General features: G+C 35.1%; 1 protein-coding gene across 4 annotated transcripts in view; it reads right to left on the minus strand.

Moving 5' to 3' along the window:
- PTPN4 (protein tyrosine phosphatase non-receptor type 4) overlaps window positions 1-13801 on the minus strand; it is an 84821-nt gene that overhangs the window by 61020 nt on the left and 10000 nt on the right. For all 4 annotated transcript variants that reach the window (XM_035331992.1, XM_035331988.1, XM_035331989.1 and 1 more), the window contains 3 exons: window positions 12148-12302; window positions 5537-5644; window positions 22-64 (listed from right to left, as the gene is read on the minus strand). In XM_035331992.1, the coding sequence (XP_035187883.1) occupies window positions 22-64; window positions 5537-5644; window positions 12148-12285 (289 nt within the window). In that variant the 5' untranslated portion in view covers window positions 12286-12302. Of the gene's footprint in view, window positions 1-21; window positions 65-5536; window positions 5645-12147; window positions 12303-13801 lie in introns of those variants that run through there.

The raw sequence follows: 13801 nt of genomic DNA on the forward strand, positions 1-13801 counted from the left end.
CAAATACATATACGTACTCACTTTTTAATTGTTTCCTGATAGGTTTGTTTGGATCCAACCACCTCTGAAAAGAGATAAATTATAACACTAATTTTAGAGAAACAAAAAAGCATGAATTAGAGTCTTCTGTATCAAGAAACTTTTGTAATTTTATTACTTTTTATTTGATCTTTTACCAAAACATCCTACTGGCATACAAAGTATCACCATAGACTCTGGAAGGACACCAACATTATCATGAGCAGTTGCTCGTCTTCTCTCCTCTATCTGAGATTAATCTCTGCTGTCCAGGTATTTGTCCATTGTAGTACTAAGACAACTACAACATGGTACCAGAGATCATTGTCACCTGTACCTGACAGAGGTTACAACTCAGCTAGGGTGTGTTTAACCATCTTTAGCAATTCTTTAAACTGATTTTCTAAGGTAAACTAACCGTGGCAGTGAAAAGCTATGAGAAGGCTAATTTACTGTCCTTGGAAGTTAATTTGCTTAAACCAGTTCAGGTTCCTTCTAACTCTGCAGTTTGCAGGTCTGACACATCCAGAGTGATCCCACTGGCTCACAGATTCTCTTCCAATTGACAGAGTCAACTCTGCTATGTCCCTAATTATGATCTTCTAAATCAAAGACTCAGCCTACTGGACTACTGGATTAAGGACTACAGAACATTTTTACCAACCTTGATCATCTCTATGGAAGAATATTGCTTTGGTATATTCCCCCATAGTATATGCAGATCTTTATAAAATCAACGCTGCAACTTTCAGAGGGAAGCATGGTTCTTAGGAAAGCCCTACAAGATATTTAAACAGCTCCCTCTACCACCCCAATAGACCCTGCCTGTACCAACGTACTTTAGCTAACTTATACCTTCACTTTGGATAAATACTGTTCCGTTCCTCATCCTGCCTTGGAATGCAAGCCCACAAGCCCCAGTAACCAGCTGCATGGCCACAGATCCCTCATGTGAAGCCATAGAGTCCAAGTCATGTATGGCACACAACTACCTCAAATTTACCCCATGGCTTTTTGGCTTTTTTTTTTTTTTTTTTAAAGGAGAAAAGAGGAAGCAAACAGACTTGAAATATCTCATACACACTACAGATCTGAAGTTAGTTCAGAGTCATTTCATTCCTATTTCATTCCTTAAGAATAAGAAACAATGCTGACCAGATCCAAATGTGGTATACTTGTAGCAGATGGCTTGAAAAGAACATGATTAAAGACACTTCAGTATCTTTAAACAGGGGTTATGATTTAATATATCTGATAAATACATAGATCTGACTGATAATCCTCTTTTCTTTTTTTCTTTTTTTTCCAAGAAATAATGCTTGAGATTATCATTAATCCAGAAAACCTGGAATTTAAATGCTTAGCAGAAAAGCTTGCGTTCACTTCCTTCTGGTTGCAAAAATCAATTTGGAATGTACTAACATAGCTTAAACCACAGAAGAGTAACTTTTTTTTAAAAAAAATAATGTATTTAACAAGCAATATCCATGCTTCAAATGATATAACTGGATCCAAACATAAAACGTGAGAGATTGCAGAGCATTAAATCACTTAACAGGATAAGGAAGCTGAAGCTGATATGGGTCAGGCAAAACTAACAGAAGTTTATGGGTCAAGGTGCTGCTAGCAAGAAGCATTATCCCATGTTGTTCAGACTTGCTAGCAGGTCTGAGAGGTAGGAATATCTGGGATCCCCTCTTCTCCAGCCCCCCACAACCAGCCACAGCACTCTGCTGTAGGCAGCATCAAAGCTTCCTGTGTTGATTTGTTCTAGGAAATTAGCTTTATACAAATACATCAAGCTTGGGCAGTTTATGCAATTCACATTTAGTGAATTGCATAAACAGTGATAGAGGTTTCTACACAATCTACACAATTTACAGAGGTTTCTACACAATCTACACAATCTACACAATTGCATAAAGCAGTGATAGAGGTTTCACACTCAATTGGCAGAATTCTCTTTTTTCCCCATCAGTTTTGTGTCCTGCAGCATTTCAATATCTTAGTAATATTCCAGTGTGTTATTACACATGCAACCACAGTATTTGACAATCCAATCTGTTTCCTTTGCACAAATGAGCAAAGTGTAAAAGTAAGCTGATATCAAAACCTGGAATTAATCAAACCCATAAATCTTCAGCTTAGACAACTAATAGTTGTAAAAATTTTATTTAGCTCTGACATATTTTGATGGCAAGTAGATAGTTGCTGAAAAGCCAAATATTTTAGAAAGAATATTAAGCTGTTAAAGCATGTGCTTATATCAACTATCTGTGAATTCATTCCAAAAGAAGAGTAACTCAACCATTAGTATCTATTACAGTGTTGTGTTCAACTATTTCCTGCCAGATAAACTAAAAAAAAAATGTTTAGAGTTCTAAGATTTGGAATGCCAGGTAAGTGTGAATGAGAAGCACTAAGTTTCTAAATGTTGAATAAAATATTCAATGGTGTTAAAGGCATTTTTATCAAAGTGGAAAGTAATTCAGTTTTTTCTACAGCGTGACTTTGGCTTTTCAGCCTTGAAACAAAGTTTAGATTGGTAAACTTAAATTATGGCTGTCCTGCCAATGTCTTAACAGAACCATATACAAAGTTACAAAAGAAAACTCCATTCAATATCTACAGTGTGCTACGTTGCTGTATTCATACTAGTAGCCTAACGTTACCAGAAAAATAATAAAAATTTAAAAACTATTTGCCCTAGAGAAGAAAACAGTGTGGAAGTAGTCCACCACTCAAGCACAAGAAAAATTATGGCAGCATTGTGACTTTACTTCCTCTTCTACAAGAAGTGTAAAAAAAAAATCCAAACCTTTTAGTCGGGTATAAAAGGTACTCCTGCTTTGAGGGATTGCTCTTCATGGTAAAACAACAGTAGCCCAAATCTACACTAACCAAAGGTTTCATTGCCTTCTGAAATTGACCTCCATTACCAATTCACACTTTACGGTGTCACTTACAGTTTGCACATTTTGTGACTGACACAAAAGTTGGGAGATAGGTTTAGACCCCATCAGTCTGACACAAATATAACATGAATTAGGTAAAAAACTGTATTATAGAGAGCAATATCTTTCTAAATTGCACTCCAAAACAAGAACAGAACACTTGAGAGCTGAAAAAAAAAAAAAAGCATTCAAGAAGCATTCCAGAAGCAGTAAACATGAACATTTCTACTGGTGAATTACAATCTGATTTATGAAGTTTCAGTGCTATGGAATTTCCTTTCAATTAAAGCATATCAACTACTACCAAAACTTAGTTTCAGAGGAGTCCCTTTCTTTATCTCTTATGGTGATTAGCTGACAGCTGCTGTCATATTGTGAACAACATGAAACGTGATTTAAAGATTTATTGCAATCTTGTAAAAGAAGAACTTCAATTCCTGGTTCAAGCAGGTGAGAAATAAAAAAGGGTCTTTTTAGTGCCTTGGCTAGAAAGGAAAACACCTTACAGGATAATCAAAACACACCCAAAATGTTACTTGTTATCCCCGCTGATGATGATCATGCCATCCAGTAACTAGATAAAACAAAACAGGCAATGTCCCTTTAACGTATGATTTCATGAGCACAAGTCTCATCACTTCACTTGTAACTAACAAGGTGATACTGACTCTTTACAGTGCCCCAGAGCATGGTGATGCTCTTCTAAACTCCATCACTTCTGGAGTTCCCTATTTCCACTTCAAGAGAGAACATTCATTAGAATCCCCCATTTGGGGGAGGGAATACAATGCTACTGATACCTGGGATCAGTTGTATTTATTTAAGTTTTGCAGCCACACATAATATTGGTTATAGGCCATGGAAATGTAATAGCTGATTCAAATTTAACTGAAATAATGCTAGCTGAAGCAGAGCTGTACTTCAAGAGCTACATTTCCATTTCAATCATGCAATCACTTTGATCAAAGTAAACTCTTTGAATCCTATTTAATACCTTACTAAATCTACACAAGCAATACATCATAAGCTACAGAAATGCCTCTTGAATCCACGATAACGGGCATGTTTACATAGTACAAAGAAAGGATTCTAACAGTAGAAGACCGATGTTTCAAACAGAAGACCCTGTGGTTTGGATGAGTGCAGGGGGCTGAGTGCAAATCTCTGGAAGGTTTAACCACTTAAAAACAAACTTAATACCAAATATTCCTTTCTCACAAATATATTTAAGTAGTGAACTTTGTAATTCTACTTGTAATTCTAAAAACAGCTAGTAACTCTTCATGGAGTGCTGCTCAAAGGTCTACAAGCAGCATTTACCATGGATGCACAGGTTAATTTTTTTCCCTCCTGGCAGAGATTAAAATATACCAGTTTAAAAAAAATAAATTTAAAAAAAATCTACCACTGTAGCAATGACAAAAATTCATGGTTGAGTTAGACTCAGGTAACTTCATCCAACCCCGCAAAAAGATGAAATACTCAAAGAGCACCACCAAATGCACTACTTGTGCTAGTGGGAAGCTTAAATACTGATTAAGCTCTCCATTTCTCACGACCCAAACATCACCCATCTTTCTTCCCGTTTCAACCTTCATCTACTTTAACATGCTGCTTGAATGCTCATTATTACCATATAATTAACTTGGATAGTTTTCACAACTGCCATTTAATTAATTCACTTGATCTGATCTGTTCATTATGCCAGCCTCCAGTGTTTCTCCCATACATATATTACTATTTCCCTACTTCTGTCACTGTTCTCCCCTAGCAGTGTATCTCCCTAATTCTGCTTCTTAATTCTGCTCCACCATCTAGTAGAAATAGTATTCTAATTCTATGCTTCTCATCTACCAAATTAATCAATGAAAATACCATTCTCAGGTTCATCAAATAACCATGTATTCAAATTGGTGCATTAAAAAAATGGCTTAAGGAGCAAATAAAATATTCATGTGTTCTTTATTCATGAAATCACTCTTTTGAGAACATTCTGAAAACAAGCTCAACCAACAAGACTGAAGAGCATCTCCCACGTGAGAAGACAGCACACTTTATGGTATCATTTATGTTCTTGTTTAGGTAAATTCAGCAGTGAAAAAAAAGTAAAACGATTAAAATGTTATAATATTTTAATAAATATTAATGTTAAATATTTTGCTATCATTATTGCAATCTTGTAAAAGAAGAACTTCAATTCCTGGTTCAAGCAGGTGAGAAATAAAAAAGGGTCTTTGTTTTAAATCCTTTCTCCACTCTCAAGATTTTTGTTCTACATATTAGAATACAGTTGTCCAGGTGAGCAAATCAAAACTGTATTTCAAAAAGCCAAGAAGCATCTTTTTTTTCTGAAGAAAAAAAAATACATAGTACTTTTCAACACACTGCAACGTGCATTAAATCTATCAAATCAAAAACCTACAGCATTCCTGTAGAAAATCTGATCTATCAAAAGAAACAAATTAAAATTTTAACAATTAAGTATCTTCTAAGCAACAAAACATGATCCTTATATACATTAAATGAATGAAAACGGTATGATTTATAAAACAGATTCAACTTACAGGGTTATCAGTGGATTCATCAGCCAACTGTAAACCAAAGTAATCTCTCTCTGTCAAATCGAGATGCTTGAAGACTATATCCAATAGAACTTGTCCCTGATCATGTTTCTGCAGAGAACAAATACATGTATACACTGTTTAATGAACAACTATATAATTGGACACACAAAGTTCATGCAGGTGAAGCACATACTTTAAGATGTGATCTAGCAGTCTAAATTATAAATGTCACAAAGACCATCCCAGCAGCACTATTTTTAAACAAGCTCTATCTCTCTTTTGAAACATACATAAGGAATTATTTTTCTTCTTTGACATTTTCTGACAGTAAGAACTTCTCACTTCTCAGCTAGCTACATGATTATTTCTGAAAGCCGTTCATTAACCAAATTTGATATTTAAAAGGATTACTGGAAAGCAAAAAGAAAGGAGAAAAGAGGGCTAGGATTTGACAAAGGACTTTCTAGTGTCATTTGGGTCACTGAATCTAGAAAGTTTTTCAGGCCTGCACAGGTTATTCTTACTTCTTGATCTGAAAATCTTTTCCTGAATCTAAATTAACCAGCTTATTGAAAATGCTTCCACAGTTAAATGGCACAGATAGCTGAAGCAGACAAATACCCAGCTGAGAAGCAGCGTCATTTAAATATGTTCTCTTAAAGATACTTTAACTAATTCAAATGAACTGAACAGGAACATTTCTTTTCAGAGACAAGTGGACAAACTTGATTTTTACTGCAGAGACAACTCTTACCCACAACACAATATAAAAAAAATCTGTGTGGTTGTGGGTACCTAGCAATTTTTTGCCTAACCTGAAAATATTGCCAACACATAATTTAAAGGCTGTGACATTCTGACTAGACTCCATAAATACACTTTGTGAAATCTGAAGGATTTTCCCAAAGAAGTTATGAAGTATCAGTAGCTTCTTGAAGCACAAAAGATGAGGAAAAATTCTGCAAGCAAAACTGTCAGACAAGAAACATGCTCAAAGATATGATTAATACATTTTCCACCCAGATTTTCTACTTCCTTGGCACCAAGCAAGCTTCTAATGATGTTCTAGGTGCCAAGTATTATTGATGCTGCAGTCGATTTCAGATACATCTTGCCTTGTTTACTGTAGGCAATAAGATATTTTGAAAAATAACAGAATCAGAAGACTCCTGTTCTCCTCACAAATTACCTTGCTCCTCATAAGATATTATAAAATAGGTTACTTTCACAGCAGCTATATCTGAAATACATAGCTAAAAGGTCAGAAGGTTTTACTTAATATCTATAAACAAGAGAAACTTTACAAATCATATTCTGACATTTGTTTACAAACAGCATGCTATCATTTTTTTTGTTGTTGTTAGCTCAAGTTACACTGAAGCTGAGTAAAATCAGTCTAAACCTTTTATTTGGGGGCTTAAAGTTCCAAGAAAATTGATAATTTACTTCGGAATAATTAAAAAAAAAAAAAGCAGAGAATAGTTATGAACCAATTATGTCTGAAATGATGCCAGCAGGATAATCATAATGGTAGCTCTGCCTATTTAAATTGAAGTTACATAAGATATGTATTTCAGGTATATTCATGTATAAGGCATGTATATTCATTCATCTGGCTGAATAAACGTGACCTGTGAGTTGCTGTATTTACTATGAAAAATGATCTTATTTTAAAACAAAATCAGGGAAAAAGATTTCTTAATGTTTAACAAAACCTAACTGTGAGTAGGTTTCAATGTTATTAAAAGGTTCACTACTAAAGAAAATTCATCTCCAATAAACAAAAACAATCTAAAACCCACAGATGTTAACATAATAAGTATATGACAGCATAAGTGTATAAGGCATTTTTATGTACAATTCCAAAAATAGTTACTTCCATTTTACTAAATTAGGAGTTTCTGATATATTTTGAAATAAACCAGTAATCAGTACATTTTTTTCAACACATTAAACTAATTTTAAAATTACATAGCAACACTAATTGCTTCTTGGCATTTTTCCCTACGTAGATTTAAATCAGACCTCTAAACTAAGTTATGAGAGTAATTATGAAAAAAAGGGAGAGGTTTGGAACCCCAGTTCAGACTTACATTTACTACAGCTGGCATGCTACCTCTTCAAATAGCATGCAGGTTATCAGTTCTGTACTTTTTTAGTTAACATTTAAAACCAATAAATAGTTTCTTAAATATATAAATAAATAAATGTACAAAAAAATATTGTAAGCTTAGAACGTGCTGATCAATTTGAATTTACAAGTACAAAATGTCATTTCATGACAGCAAGGAAGCCGGACCACGAATGGATGTCCTGCTAGAAGGCAGAACAAATAGTGAAAGGTATTTCTCCTAAAACAGAGCAGCAAGTTTGGTAAGAGGAGATGAGTTTCAACTGAAGCATTTGTTTTGATCACAATGTGATCAAATTACTCAGTGCAAAATAAAGATAAGCATCTAGTAAAACCAGACCTCAGTTTAACCCATCTTTGATATTTATATAATGATGTTGCAGCCTGCTGCAGCAGGTGAAGGTCACAGTCCTGTTTGTTGTGAAAGGTCCAAAATATTTGTATTACTGCCGCGATCACTGAATAGCTGCTATAATTATTTTTTTTTAAAAAAGGCATGACAAGTATCTATTTTTGTCTTTTTTAAATAAAAAAATCAAAACCAATGTATGTGGTCTAGCATAAAAAGAAATGTGCTTTATTCCTAAAAGTAAACATTACTATTTCTTCTTAAAAGAGAGAATAATGGAAAAATAAATGGACAATAAAAACTATCTAATATAAAACTACCCACTGCAATTAGCTATTTCTCAACTGGGTGGTGAAGTCACCTAGAAAGAACTTCATTACAGAGTAGTTGGATACAAAACATAGCAACATTTTTGCTAAGAATATTAGAATTTTATGCATACGTACTATTAATAATCATGAAAGTCAAATGTCTTGTATTTTGGCATTTCAGAAGAAATCAACACAAGACATCAGTACATAAACTGCAATCTACCACCCAGTGGCTAACATCTAGTACCATGTGCATGATAGCTACATGGCAATTTTGATCACAAAAGGATTGTTACCTGGTTACAAACACCCTTCTTTGAAAAATTACCAGAACATCCACACTTACATAACTTTAATGCCTCCTTACCAATTATAATCTCCACCTTCCCAATTTATGTAACTGACATTCTGGTTTTCTAGCTGGCCAACACAACAGGATGCATTTACAACAAACACCAGGAGACATTATCGCTGCCATGCCAGATTTGGACTTCTCATGGCAGAAGCATGAATGGCAGGTACTGCACCTTCCCAGAACTGCAGCAGAGCCAGGAGGGGGTCAGATGAATCCTGCTGCACACAGACTGAGAGTGCTTGTGCTCTTGCTTTGCTAAGGACAGCACTGAAACCCTTCCTCTCTCAGCTCACTGGCATAATTCTGTTGCAACAAACAAACCCATTCCACAAACAGGCAGAACTGCACCACTACCTCCTTTTATTCTATAGCTTAAATGAGCTTTTAAGACTTTTTTTTTTTTAAAAAAAAAAAAAAAAAAAAGATGTTTCCCAATGGGAGATTTACTTTTTCCTTTTTCTTTCTTTCAAAAGAAAACAATCAAGTCATGGCATAGATTAGCTTATTACAGAATGTCACCTCTCCAATCAGTTATTGAGCTTTTACTTGCGTGAGAAGGATTCTGAGATGAAGCGAAGCATTTGTCAGTGACGGCTAACTCACTAGCCTTGCTCACAGAACAACTCATCCCATCTATGTTGCCTTAGTTTTCTAGGGTGATCTCTTTGTACTGGCTTTCAGGAAACACTGTGAAGTCAGCTTGCACAGAAAAGAGACAACAAGGTATTTAAACAATTAAATAAATCAAAATAATTTGATCTTGATGAAGCAGGTTTATGCAAATCATTAACTCAAGTCATTCTTGCTTCTTCCAGCTCTGCCTTTTACACCACATGCTTCCCAACGTGGAAGCAGGACTTCTGCACTTCGTAAGCAGAGCATTTTACAAAGAAAATTTCTACTCCTCAGATGTATGTAGAGGTTAGTTCCAACTGATTATTCTGCCTGCAACCAAAATAACCTATGGCTAAGACAGGCCGCAGGGATTATTTTATTTGATTTGTTATGCTCTATACAACATAATGTTGAGCACAAAGAAATTTTGCAGATCAATAGAAGAGGCTGGTTGAAATGTGAACATAAAACATGTCGCATGAATTATCAAGAGACATTGCCTGTGATCGGTATTTTGCTGTTGGAGGAAATATCATTTGAATACATTTTTATTAATACAGCACTGCATACTTCAGATGATTAAGCTTTACAACCATTAGCATACAGAATACCTATGGCAATCCCCAGGAGAAAGAAACCTTGCTAATTTACTTGATGTTATCTTTGTTCTTCCTATTCTGAAAATAATTCCATTAATATTTATTGCCAAGTATTGTCAACCACAATAAAGTAAAACACAGCTATTATAAACCCTGAAAACCTGTATACCATGTAGATTTGCATACATTTCCTATGATAGGTTACTTAAGAATTGTCATAACTAGTCATATTTGAAAAATAGGCAAAAAAAACAAAACAGATTAAGGCTAAAACATGGGATCAAAACTTTGAGCACCAAGGAACTTTTTATTCCCTAATCTCAGTTTTAACAGACAAAACTTTCAGGCTGGTCTACATAAGCAATAAATAGTGATCTGGGCAACTGAAATATTTAGTACATGAGGGTGGTAGGAAGAATATATTACACACTTCTCAGCAGAACCAGAATAGATATTTGGGGATTTATGACTGCTTGCTCTCCTCTACACAAGCACTAGCATTCTCTTAAGAGACAAAGCTTTTGGATATCTGGATTAAAAAAGAAGCATCACTGCTCATAACTGTTGAACAACAATTATTCCTTATTTTAACAAACTTTTATTTAAAAAAAAAAAAAAAAAACTTCCACTCAAACACCTGTCTTGCAAACTTAAGCACCTGAAAGCAAAGAAAATGTTTACAATTTCTCATGCACCTTTATTGCTTTGTCTTAAACCATAACCTGAACACACTATTTTTCAGCAGGCAGTATAGACCAGGAAACCATTAGCAAGAGCAAGAAGATGAGAGATACTGAAGAGCAATGAAATATTGTAGGAAAAAAAGGATATAGGAGAGGTTACCCCAGAACAGAGATGAGACTTGAGGATGATACATTAAAATCTTCGTCAGTCATACCTCTGCCTACCCCATCATGTAAGATTCCCACCCTTAACTTTTCAGGAGTTCAGAATATTGAAGTCTACGTTACTCTTCCGAAATAGCTCCCGAATCAACTATAAAAATATCTGAAGAGAACATCCTAAAACCTTTTATCCCAATCAAACAATTTAATATTATAGTTGGAAGGATCCTCTGCAGTACTATGCAAAATAACCACCAAGTCTACATTCTAAATCTTAATCCACTTGACACTGGATCCTTGGGCATTTTTACTAGGTAACAGGTTCTGTTACTCGAAGACCTGGAGGCTGCACAAGCTCAAATAACCTGATTACAAAGGAATGCAATCCCTCATAAATCTTCCCCAGAACATGCAAATTTATCATTATTCTAACTGAACAGTGGACAACAGAATTCAATATAATTATTGAGCATTGGAACTTTTTCAGATGGTCCAAATTAAACTTGCTCACACAGATTTGAAAACTGCTTCAGTTTCTCCCTCACCTTCCTGATGAAGTCTCACAGCCTTATCTGATATCAAGCTACTCCGCCACTTCATTCACTGAATCATGCCACCCGTAACTTTTACCACGTGTTGTTTACCATTTTTCTTCACAGAAGTTATCAGTTCTACAGCTATAAAATAAAAGCTGGGTTCTGCTTTTACTCCCCCAGGACCCCACTGCTTCTTTCCTGTTGAGTTCTAATTCTTCTCACAAAATGATCATTTTAAATACTCTAATGTTTTCCTGTGAAATTCCAGGCTCGTTTATAAAAGTAACTTTTCCTAGTAACAGCCCTCAGCATTCAACATGACTTTTCTTATTTTCCTTCCTGTCATTAGGAGGTAGTGTGTTTAAGCAAGGGAAATCACAGAATAAGAGAGAACACAATGCCAGAAAAGCAAGAAGCAAAGGGATACTTTAACATGGTAACTGTAACCCAATAATAACCATCCACATGATTGAGCATATTTAGTTACACAGTCAAAATAAGAGTTACTTTTATACTCCTGCTTAACATGAAAAAAACAGAACTGGCTAAAACAAAAGCTTGCTTCTCATTCACCTGAGTGGTAAAGTTGCCCTCCATTTTCACTACACAGCACTCAGTCAGTGAAGAAAATTATTAGAAATAAACTATTCTTTGTATATTGAATTTTGAAATTAAGATGTTAGCACCACAGAGGATGCCAGAATGACTAAATCCACAGTGACTCAGTATGTACAAGTACAAGCATGCCCATCTGAACACAGCTTCCCTTTCTATTCCATGCTTAACGCTGCTTTGGAAGTCAAACTCTAGCCACACAAATGGAGCAAAGGAAAGCCAGCTCAGTGACATTGCAATAATCAAATTACTTACATTAACTCTGAAAGCTTGTACAGTGTTATCCAGGAGAAGAATGTTGCAGACCACCTCCGTATGCTGCCTGTCTCGTGCCAGCTCAGATGCTCGTACATTGTAGGTTCTGCCAGCAGGCAATCGGAAACGTGCGGTCATTACTGTCCACACAGAGTCTTTAGGCAAAACAAAAACAACATACAATTAAAAAAAAAAATCAAAAAAATCAAAGGCAAAGAACACAGTACTCTGAAGAAAGTCAACCCACAATGAATTCATTGTTAAAATTTCCATTACGTACCAAAAAAAAAAAAAAGTACTAAATTCGTGGAATCCAATACTGCCTTACAAATTACAACACAACCTTATCCCAAGGAAGTCAGTCCTTTATTTATTGTCTATTGTCCACTCCCTCTGTAAATTGTCTCCTTTTTATTGTTTTTCTATTTTTAAAAAAGATTCAGAACAGCATTTTCACTTCAAAAAGCATTACAATTGATGTGCATCATGGCTACTAAGCTCCCAATGTCAGAGGTAATTAAGTAATTAACTTCAGTGCAAAACAGCAAAAAAAAATCTTACACCAAAAATTTAGACAAAACTTGAACACAGCAAACACACAATTACTTTGATGCATTATTCTGCAAGGCCTTTGTGGTCAGTGTATAAGCATTAGACAAGAGAATGCAGTGATAAAAATATTAGCATTGCTTTGTATTACAGTATGAATAGGTAAAGGTTTGTCGAAACACTGAATCTTCCACCTAGGTCAATTTGATTGTATTTATGTATTTAGGATGAAAGACAAACAGTTCTTATTTTCCAGGTAAGGAATCGGGATCAACACAAGTCTATATTTTGGGCTAAGTGCTGATAAACAAAATGCATGAGTTGAAATGTTACTTTCACTTTTCAAAACTGAGATTCTAATTGTTTTCCTGCAACTGTTGTCAAGCAAAGAGCTTATGTGCATGTTTTCAGTACGCTGTTAGTCCTCTCCAACGGTAGCAGTTATATTCTTAAAACTTTGCAGAATCAAAGCCTGTAATTCACTTAATTACACACTCAGCCAACTATTTCTACATCCTTTGATAAGGGTGTAAGCAAACAAAGTTTCATAACTGAAGTAGAAAATATATAGAAACATTAAATTAAAATACCTTAAACATTAGTAAAATATTCTCAAAACTGATTATAAAAATAACTTCAAAAATGTTCACAAGTTTGCTTCCTAATTTTGGTGACACGTGTAGGTGTTTACCAATGAATAAAGGAGAATTTAGGAGAGGACAACCATTATCCCAGCTGCAAATAGAGAAGAGAACTTGCCTGGGTCACAACAGAATCTGTGTCCCAGTATACACAAATGAATAGGCGTCACAAGTAAATGATAAATCCCTTCCTAAGCAGTTAACAGCTTAGATACTTACGCTCTTGTGGAAAAGTGGAAGACCAGATTAAAGCTAGTGAATCAGGAGGGGCTGGGACTTTGCACTTCAGCCTTCTTCCCACTGCCCACAGTCAACACCCTGAGTGACTGCCCCGAAACTTACTGGGATATTTTGCTTTTCTAAAGTAGTTCTGCAGCTCTTTCAACAAGACCACATATTTCAGACAAAAAATAAATAAATAAATAAATAAATAAATCTTTTTGATGAAAATCCATCCTTGCAAA

The sequence above is a fragment of the Oxyura jamaicensis genome, chromosome 7, assembly GCF_011077185.1.
Source record: "Oxyura jamaicensis isolate SHBP4307 breed ruddy duck chromosome 7, BPBGC_Ojam_1.0, whole genome shotgun sequence".
In the NCBI taxonomy this organism is placed as follows: domain Eukaryota; kingdom Metazoa; phylum Chordata; class Aves; order Anseriformes; family Anatidae; genus Oxyura; species Oxyura jamaicensis.